Source organism: Diadema setosum, chromosome 12, assembly GCF_964275005.1.
Source record: "Diadema setosum chromosome 12, eeDiaSeto1, whole genome shotgun sequence".
NCBI classification, from domain to species: domain Eukaryota; kingdom Metazoa; phylum Echinodermata; class Echinoidea; order Diadematoida; family Diadematidae; genus Diadema; species Diadema setosum.
In genome coordinates, this window is record NC_092696.1 from 16,469,601 (window position 1) to 16,480,693 (window position 11,093).

Consider the following 11,093-nt stretch of genomic DNA (forward strand, 5'->3'; position numbering starts at 1 on the left):
CCTGCTATAATGCAAGCATATTGAGAATAGCTTGTGATGATGATTCCTTTTAAAAATGTTAACATTTTAACTCATTTATTTTTCATTTTTCGATTTCTGTACATCATTGGCATATGAAGGTTATTTTTTTTCGGAAAAAATATCATTTTTTTCATATGCTGCTCAATAGGTAGTGCATAAAAAGAGATATATCTCATACTTAGTGTAGTACACAGAAAGGCATGAAGAGTACATACTGGTTATATCTCCTTTCGGCTCTTGTCGTAGGAATTGGCACTGGTGTCATCATCCAAGTTTATGCTACAGTATGCTGTGTTGGACAGCTCGGCAACACAGCACGACTGCAGCATATCGACGACATCTCGTGTGGTGAGGAGAGTTACTACAGCCATCTGTAAGAAGGATGAGGTAAGGTCTTCAAAACGCATAATTTCTATATCTTTCCTTTCCTAATAAAGACCAACTAGGTACTCTCTAAACGGTCTATACTCTATAAATTATCTAGGTACGGTAGTAGTATTGTGTGTTTCTAAGTAAAAGTCTCTAACAATACCGACTCACCACTGACTAGTTATGTAACGTTAGACATCGTCAACTTTGCAAATCAAGAATTTGTGGTTTGCTTTAATTCTCTAGAATATACTGTTTTTCACTCGAGTATTTCGTTCATTCGATTTTATAGTCTATGCCTGTATCTGTTAACTACAAGTCAAATGGGAGCCGATAGGGATTCTGACATGGTCACCACTCGCGCAAGTAGTCGAGAGCGTTTCACATTCCTCAGTCCCACACGTACCCAAAACTGCTGGTTGCTTTTATTACAATAAAGTATGGTAGGTGTTCAACACACCGACCGGGTCCATATGAACCGACCGCGCTCTATAATGGCATTGCGCGTACAGAAAGAAAATGTACGCATGGGACTACGCGCAACGGTGTTCGATTCTTCACTGGGCTACGCTACCGAGTAAAATGAGGCGAAAACAAATAAGTATTCCCTCTAAATAACCGAAATTTAGCAAAATCGAATAAGATTTATCGTGTAACTACATATAACTAGGCCTACCTTTGCTTCCTCGTTGTTAGATGTAGAGTATCCTTCCGTAATGAATTTGACGATTTTGACCGCAAAATTGTCATTATGCCGCTCTCTCAAACTCCGCCGCTTGTACGATCGTGCACACACGTTACATCACATACACATGACATACCATGATAATTACTAGTATTTTGTCGCCCGCTACGGATACGACCGTACGAGTTGAAGCAGAAACGAGAAATGAATGTGAAAAAAAAAAAAAACTCGTCTACAGCATTTATTGTTCAGTACCAAAATTTTCTTACCTATTCCATGTGTCACAATCTGCTTTCCTGCACGTTTTCTTTAAATTTCGTTCAAATTTTCGAGAGTAATTTTGCCAACAGGCTAAACAAACAAACCTACGTCAATAACACCATAAACTCCTTCTTGGAGGAGGTCATCATGTTAACATCATCCATTGAACATTAAACAGTATGTTGTGGTCAACTTCTGATTAAACTTAGGTGAGGTTTAAACTAAGCAAATTAGTCAATTTCCAATGTGTCAATATCATAACTTCGATACAATCATCCATATAGAAGTGGTAATGATATGATATGAATCGTTTCACTCTTTGTTTGATAGACCAGTACAATTGGGGAGGCATTTGCTGCTGGAATCCTTGACGGATTACTTGTAGGTGATTCCGGTTACGGTCTACAAACTTGGATGATGACACCAGTGCCAATTCCTACGACAAGAGCCGAAAGGAGATATAACCAGTATGTACTCTTCATGCCTTTCTGTGTACTACACTAAGTATGAGATATATCTCTTTTTATGCACTACCTATTGAGCAGCATATGAAAAAATGATATTTTTTCCGAAAAAAAAATAACCTTCATATGCCAATGATGTACAGAAATCGAAAAATGAAAAATAAATGAGTTAAAATGTTAACATTTTTAAAAGGAATCATCATCACCAGCTATTCTCAATATGCTTGCATTATAGCAGGTCCACTAAAAAAAAAAAGCCTGGAAAATGAATATTTCTCAGTATCCATACGAAAACCTGCAGGCTGGCTGGCAAGGCTTTGCTTCGTCCGGTGGCATGCTCTAAATCGTCACTTAACGGGTCTATTAGAAACATTACTCCCTCCCGATTAAACCTGTACTTCCGAAACATCTCCCTGTCATAGATATCTAGAGGATTGGTCCAATCTGTAAAAATATCCGCCCCCTCCTCCTAGCCGCAGCTCCCAACACGTTAAGCATGAGAGCCATTTTGGTTGTCAAGGAACCTTCAAAAAGGATTTGTCGGATAAAATCTGCTGTCGGTTGGTAAAAGGCATCTGACAAATACTAGTATGTCGCATAAAATTGATGAGTCTTTTGGTGTTTTTCGTCCGCATGGAATTAATCGATTAGGGAGCTTCAGACGGTACGCGCGGACGTTCAAAGGGGGGGGGGGGGGGAAACATGGTCTGAGCGTGCGCAGTAGCTTGACGTGCGCTATACTACAGTATTAGGGAGCTTTAGATTTTGACGCGCGGACGTTTGAGCCGACGCTTGCGCTGGACGTTCTCCTCTCCCTGCGTCGTGTGGAAAAGTAGCTTCGTACGCTGGGACGCAACGTATAAAAAATAAAATCGCGCCCCCCATTATGATCAGTGCATGAAGAAGCTCTGTACGTCGCAAACTGTGCGGACGTGAAAATACTAGTAGCCCAGTACGCGTAGTGAAAAACTCAGGCGACGCAAGCTAAAAATAGATTGACTTTACGCGCGCTACTGCGCACGCTCAGACCTGTTTTTTCCCCTTTGAACGTCCGCGCGTCTAAAATCTAGCAGCTGCAGCGCGAGCGCTGCATACATATGCTGCTGCATTGTGCTCATTACCAGTGATTGCGCTGCATTATGCACTAGGCCCGCCCGGTGACTAGGCCTAAGCAAATGGAGGGTCAAGCCATTACGGACGGTGGTACGTGTGGGAGTAGCAAACTCTGACTTCCCTCCATAGAGCAGTTGCTTCCCTCCTATCTTCATATCTACTGCTGACAGCACATTTTGGTTATTTGGATGTTTTTGCTCCGTCAAACTTGATGTATCCAATATTTTACTCGCATCAAAGTTTTGTTCACCAATTCTTGTACTGATGACAGCAGTGATAGTCTGCAGCTGCATTGACGTTTTTACTCAAAATTTTACCGCTACGCGCTATCGTGAATCATACCATAGACCCATACTTGCATTTCTGTATTAGAATTGGTTTGAGGTTACGCCTAGCCCTAGGCCTATTACGTTTGAGTGATTTCATCCGTAGGGCCTACAGTGAATTTCTTTAATGAGTCTCATGCATGTTGCCTTCAAATCTACAGCATCCAGTAAGGTAACTGCAACCAGCCTGAACACCCCGGGGTTACCCGTAAGGCAGAATGTCCAGTGGCCCTGCAGCAGAGGATCTACCTGTCGGTAAAAAATGTAAGTGTGAAAAATATACCGGTACTTAGGTAGGTAGGCCCTAACTAAGACCAGCAGCCCAAAACGCGTAGCGTACAATGGGCGTTTGGGGCTGCTGGTCGCAGATAGGTAGGCCCTAGATCTAAAGCGGTATGGTAGCCCTACTACATATCGACCACCCTTATTGAAACGACCGCGTATAATTCGCGCACTGAACACTTAATACGCACTTCTCTGCGCGCAAAGCACATAAAAATGGATTGGCTTTGAATGTAGATTAGGATGGTGTGGGAAAACGCGATAATTCACTCTTCATTAATGGTTTTAATCAAGGACAAAATTTCGAATGAATATTTTCACCGAATCGTAATGACAGCACAATGTAATGTCTATGGAAGTTTCTAAAAGGCTTCTAAAAAGCTTCGTACAACACGGTGTTCAATACAACTCGGTTTACGTGCATTGTCAATGCAAAATCAGCGGTCGATCCTAAAAACGCGATTTACCGCGGGGAGCTGAAACGAGGCCACGCAAGTTCGTCGGCGATATTTTTGCACTGAAACTTCGAATCGAAAAGGGAACAACGGCATTTGATAGAGCTGGATTTTCTCAATCACGTAGGTCAAGTTTTTTACGTGAATTTCAGTGTTAAATATTCTTATCAAGCAAATAAACATTAGGCGGTCGATTAGTAGTAGGTCCAACCCTACCCTTTCCTTCCTTCACTGACTTCGAAGTAGGCCCTACATTTTGTAGGGCAAAAGGGACACCTAAAATCTGTAACCAATACCCCAAACAGAAACAATCACCGATCATATGGGTGATATGCTATAATATACGAATAATTTATGAGTTGTGAGTGCATCAGGGCACGAATATCGCACGAGGCGCGAGATAAGCCACTGGTCTATTCAACAAATCGCGTAGCGCCGCGTTGAATAGACCAGTGGCGAATCTCGCGCCGAGTGCGCAGGGGTGTATCCAGGATTTTTTCTGGGGGGGTCGTAATCAAAATTTTTGGACCTTTACCTTTGCGAGGGAGCGGAACGACCGAGCGGGGGGAGGGTGTGGGAGGGGAGTGTCCCCCCTCCCACGGTAGGGAGTTTTTGAATTTTATATCTTAAAATGGGGCCATTTGGTGCATACAAAAGTGACTTTTTCGGCATGGCAGTGCGGCTTAGAAATAAGGTAAATTATGGCATATTAAAACTAAGTTTATACGAAATTTACGAGGTTTTTGACAATTTGCTGGAACACCGGTCACTTTTTTTTCCCTGTTGTAGGCCTATATAGAGTAAAAAGCCCTCAAAAAACAAAAATGTCTTTTACAAAAAGTGGACCTTTTGAAAATTTGGGGGGGTCGTACGACCCTCCCGACCCCCCCTTGCATACACCCATGGTGCGATATTACGTGCCCCAATGCACGAACAAAATCATAAATTATTCGTTTTATACAACACCTTTTCCACAATCACAGTACTAAATTAGTGACCGCCAACTCATGAAGGCCCAAAAATGTAACAATTAGGCCGAGAATTGTAAACCACCCTGTGTACTGCTTTCAAACACTCGTCATGATTCCACCAAACAGTCACAGGAATCACAAACTCTGCAGGGTCTATACCCATTCTACACTAACGTTAGATCGAGTTAGGCCTGACTGTTAGGCCGATCTGAGATGTCGGTAGATCTAGTAGTAGGTCTAGACTTTGTCTATTTCCGAAAATGATTTTGTATAAAAACACAGAAAAATAATCAAATTACGGTTTCTCAACTTGAAATGAAGTCTTGATTTTGGGATCAATTTGGTCCACGTAGCAGCAGAGTCAAAAGTAAAAACACAACAGTAGGTAAGGCCGCAATACATGCAACTAGCTAGACAAAGTAACTGCGCGTACACGTTTTGCAGTACTCCGTGCGCCGCGCCGCGCCTGGTCTGTGAGACTTACCGGCAGCGCAGCGCAGCCGGCCAGCACGTAGTTTGCTGGTGCCGGCGCTTTCTTAGTGTGAGCCACAGAATTGGAACTCTACGGTGAGCGGCCGTGCAATAGTAGCCCCCTGCGAAGCCGTGCTATAGTACCTTCGAGCCGTTCAATAGGCCCATGCCAGGGGCCTATTGCATGGCTGTCACTCTCAATGAGTTTGATAGGTATTTTCTATTGAATGTCATGTGACATGTTCTTGGCCAATCACAATTCGACATCATTCTGAGGTGTTGTATAAATATTCATTAATTGCCATGAATGACATAGTGCATAGACTCTACGTGATAAAAAGAAATAATCTTACGTAATGGTAATTGGTACGGTTCTCAATATCTTAGTATAGTAAAGGTACTAGGTCTCGCGCAGGGACCTAATGATCGCGCATAGCGTAACTGCGTATTGACCGATTCGGGTTCGTTGAGGGCAGCAGACATTTTACGGCACAGGGCGCAGCCATAGTGGGTGTATCAGCCGACCCCCCCCCCCCCTGCTCTCCCCCACCCCGGGGCAACATGTTTACACGCACTTGTAACAGAGGTTCGCGCACTAAGCAAGCATTCGCGCACTCAGTACGAGACGCCTATTGGCTAAAGCAGTTTTTCATTCTGCGCGCGTGCTAGTGTAGGGAGAGGGATGGGGGAGCGCGGAGGGGGGGGGGGGGGGTCGGCTGATACACCCACTATGGCTGCGCCCATGCCAAAAATACATATAGCGCGTCACAGAATCGGTCAATAGCAAGCGATATTACGCGTAGGACTAAGCGCAAAATTTGCCGATACGCCCATGGAATAAACATACCTGACAACCGCTCAACATGAGACGGAAGCAGGTAAGACATTTTGATTTCCAACAAATTTTCCACTAAATTTCCAATTTTTTACCTTGTAATTTACCTACCTTACCTTAAAATCTGTTCTAAGGATGTTGTAGCCTAAACGTGTTGTCTCGCTTGTCTCGTTCGTAGTCGATAGAATTCGTAATTTGTTCGATCGATCGTTTACCACGTGACGTCATCATACACAAGAACAATGTATGCTGCCAGCTACGCTGAAATACTGTTAATAAATGTTGTTTTAAGTCAAATTTTAACACAACGATTATAATATTACAAAGGAATAAATATTTCAGTCTATCGAAGTTGAAGTGTGATTTCAATTTGAATTTGCTTGTGATTTCTTGCGCTAACTTGTGATATATTTGTGACAGGGGAGGGCTATAATGATACTTGAGAAAACAAATTAGATGAGAGTGTGACAAATGGGTGACGAAAATGAGAGGGTGACGAATGGGTAAGTACACACACAAACACACACACACACACACACAAAATATATGTTCATATTTTACTTTTTTCCTTTTTATATTACGTGTATATTATTGGTTAAAGTGATCAGAAATATTGTAAAAAAACTTTATAAATGAAAATCACTAACGATTATGAAAATATCAATGATAAAAATAATGATAATAAGAATGATAAAATGGTGGTGGAAGTGATAATAATAATAATGAAAATGATGATGATTATGATGATCGATGATGGTGGTGGTGATAATAGTAATAATGATAATAATAATAATAATAATAACAACAACACATATAATAATAATAACAATAATATACCCAAGTTAGGTAAAACTGCTGTTGCTTAACAGGGACAAATTTAATATCAAGTGAAAAAATATTCTACGAAAGCCGGAGCTCGTTACAGCCGCAGAGGGGCAGACACTTTCACGCATGAAACTACAGAGGGCAGCTGCGCGATCTTTACATACCCCGAGAAATTGAACGCATAAAAAAAAAAAAGTCCGACATACAAACGGCGACAGCGCACTACTGTGTCATCGTATCATCAGGAGATTGTGGGAGGTGATTTTTCTGCATTTTCGTGATATTCATTGAGAAATTCAGGTACGATTATGGAATAACTTCGATTATAAGAGCATTTCAAATTTTCGTGCGCGATATCTAGACCCCTCAACCATATATCATATATGTACAGTATAGAATCTGACCAACACAGTCTAAAACCAGCAGGAAAATTTTACAGCTGAAGCGTCTACCGAATACGCACAATCCAACCTCATGGTCTCAACATCCAGAAATGACTTCATTAACTTCTATTGTAGTTTGCCTCTCTCATCATACTTTATGTGCTCCTCCTTCTTCGGAATAATTAATATTCATGTATATCCTGCCCCTCATCACTTCCTCTTACCTTTTGATACTTATGTCTTTTTTCAATGTCGAGTAAATACCATTATGCCCTCTGAAACTCCCCATGCAAATCTTTTAACCAACCCACTCAGCTCTCGTGACAATTCATTTTTATGCCTCCGCCACGAAGTGGTGCCGGAGGCATTATGTTTTCGGGTTGTCCGTCCGTCCGTACGTACGTCCGTACGTCCGTCCGCTTTCGTTTACGCGATAACTTGAGTAATATTTACTGGAATTTTACCAAACTTGGTCCAAGTATGAAGTATGATGAGGCAATTATTTGATTAGATTTTGGGTGAAATCGGCTAAAGGTAAAAGGTCAAAGGTCAAGGTCAAATCATGAAATTGTATCCGTTTACGCGATAACTCAAGACTGGATGGAGCAAATTTCACCAAACTTTGTTGGAGGATGATGTATGATGGGACAATTACTTGATTAGTTTTTCAGTGAAATCGGACAGAGGTCAAAGGTCAAAGATCAAGGTCAAATCCTAAAATTTATCTGTTTATGTGATAACTCAAAACTGGATGAAGCAGCTTTCACCAAACTTGGTCCAAGGATGATGTATGATGGGACAATTAGTTGAGTAGATTTTAGTGACATTGGCAAGAGGTCAAAGGTCAAAAGGTCAAGGTCAAATGCTACAAATGTTGCAATTTCCCCCATATCTATGCAATGCCCAAAGGTATTTTCTTGAAACTTGGTGTGGACATGTACTACTGCGTAAAGATTCTCCAGAGAGAGTTTCATGTCATAAGGTCAAAGGTCAAAAGGTCAAAGGTTAGGTGAAAATGTTGCAATATCACTTTTCTTGCAAATGGTTCAATGTATCTTCGTGGAATTTGGTACATATGCATGTACTGTCTGGCAGGGATTATCTAGGGAATTTAGGGGTCTTGGGTCAATAGTCAGGGCGGTCGTGATTTGGCAAAAAGGTGTATGTCTGCCGTTTTACGGCGACTACAAAGCCGAGAAAATCGCCTTTAAAGTTTTGGCAGTTTCCTTGACCGTAGAAGCCATATAAACTGTGCAGCGCTCAGGGTTTTAATTCCAGGATTTAGTATACACTTCAATTTTTTTTTCCTGATAATTTTCTCGCATCAAACTTCAAAAAATACCTCAGAATTAGCACTTTTAGAGACATACACCTTTTTGCCAAACCACGTTTACAGGGACTGCAACCCACGCTAATTTGGCAAAAAGGTGCATGTAGAGATACACCTTTTTGCCAAATCACGTTTACAGGGACTGCAACCCACGCTATTTTGGCAAAAAGGTGCATGTAGAGATACACCTTTTTGCCAAATCACGTTTACAGGGACTGCAACCCACGCTATTTTGGCAAAAAGGTGCATGTAGAGATACACCTTTTCGCCAAATCACTTTTACAGGGACTGCAACCCACGCTATATTGGCAAAAAGGTGTATCTTCACATACACCGTAAGAAATCGTCCATTTAAGTTGGCAAAAAGGTGTATACAGAGATACACCTTTTTGCCAAATTACGTTTACAGGGACTGCAACCCACGCTATTTCGGCAAAAAGGTGTATCTTCACATGCACCGTGAGAAATCGTGCATTGGCGATTGGCAAAAAGGTGTATGTAAAGAGATACACCTTTTTGCCAAATTAAACGATATAACAAAATACACCAGAGATTTTGTAGAGAGAAGGGGATATGTGAGACTATTTCTATTCAAATGTTAACTGTTGAATCGTGTGCAAGAATTATTGTTCTCTTGGTGATTTAGAAATAATCCAATGAAATTATCACAAAAATATCCGGTGTTTCTTCGGAGGGGAGGACTATGGGTGCTTAACATCTCGATTATTTGCATCACAACAAAATCGGGAAAAATTCATATGTATTAATGAAGAAGGTGATAATAAGCGCAATGAATATACTATCACATTAATGTTGACAAGATTGAAGATTAGCCCGTGTCCTGAATTAAGTGTGAAGAAAAAAAAATGATGACAAAGAAAGAAAAAAAAAGGTATTATGTATATGTATGTATATATAAAGAGTTTGTTTGCAAAAACCGATACGTCCATTTTTGAAGATTTTGAAGTACGGTCTCTGTCATAAAGTACAAAATAATACCTTTTAAATGATATATTGGTCACTACATATAAAGGTACATTTTTTTTTAAGTTATGGTCAAAACAAGCAAAAATATTCTTATTATTCTTTTTATTTTTCTTGACCTTTAATCGCAAATATCTCCATTTGGCAAATATGGACTTATCGGTTTTTGCAAACAAACTCTTCATATATGTATATATATATGTATGTATATATATATGTGTGTATATATATATATATATATGCATGTATATATATATGTATATATATATATATATGTGTATATATAATATATGAGGACAATGGAGAAGAAAAGAAAAAGAATTCGCAAATACTTGATTAAAAAGATTATCAATTTCAAATTCTTTATTTCAAAACATCAGTCAGAAATTAGATGTATACATAAATGTACATGCATTTACACTCACTAGAGTCAGAGTACTGAATGCACACAAATAGTCTATGAATGTGACACCATTTCACTAAGGACAATAAACAAGTCAAGAGTTGACGAATCAAAACATGCAGTAATCAAACATTGACAATGATGCCTGAAAGGCTAGAAGACACTTATTTTCCTGTTACTAATACATGTATCAAGCCTATCAATTTTAAGCGACGCACAAATTGATAGAAGTAGCAATTTACATCCTTCAAATTACCGAATATTGATAGAATTACGAAATTTTGATGTAAGAAACATCTGGCTGTTCATGTATGAAGCAGGGAACTACATACCTGACTGTGTAAAAACATATTTTCAATGTTGAAATTAATGTTTCTTTACAATACTAAGACTTGGCGTCTTTATGACACATGAATAGATTTTTTCAAAATACTTTGTAACTGAATTTGGACGAGTACTAATTAAACTTGAAATTCATTGCAATATCTCATTACTTGGTTACATAACTATTCGTAGAAAGAGGCAGCAGTTCATTGATGTCATTATAAAGTGGCCTTTGGAAATTTGTACAAATTCATCAGAAAACAATGACTTCATTAAAAGAATTGAGACAAACTAGTACAACGGTGATGATGACATTAGGATAAGAATGAATTGACGTACAAGATAAAGGTTGTAATAGCAAATGATATACTTTATCCTGCATATACATATTCTCAGCAATCTAATATTCAGTTCGTGGATCAAACAGAGTAGCTCAAATCAAATGGACTCTCCTAACCTATCTAAATATTGGAAAGAAAGCACAAACTCAGGAAAAGTCTGAACTGAGAAAAGAGGCTCTGAAGTACAGTGTCTATTCAAGCGCTTAATCTTTACCAAATCGTGCTGGCTGTGCGATGAATGGGACAAAAA

The 11,093-nt window shown here is 39.8% G+C and overlaps 1 protein-coding gene across 5 annotated transcripts in view; it reads left to right on the forward strand.

The window, feature by feature from the left end:
- The first annotated feature begins 2,931 nt into the window (after positions 1-2,931).
- LOC140236076 (uncharacterized) overlaps positions 2,932-11,093 on the forward strand; it is a 52,327-nt gene continuing 44,165 nt past the window's right edge. For 2 of the 5 annotated variants that reach the window (XM_072316047.1, XM_072316050.1), the window contains exons 1-2: positions 2,932-3,003; positions 3,401-3,503. In XM_072316047.1, coding sequence (XP_072172148.1) covers positions 3,458-3,503 — 46 coding nt within the window. In that variant the 5' untranslated portion in view covers positions 2,932-3,003; positions 3,401-3,457. Of the gene's footprint in view, positions 3,004-3,036; positions 3,127-3,399; positions 3,504-11,093 lie in introns of those variants that run through there. The other 3 variants (XM_072316049.1, XM_072316048.1, XM_072316051.1) reach the window with 3 other exon arrangements.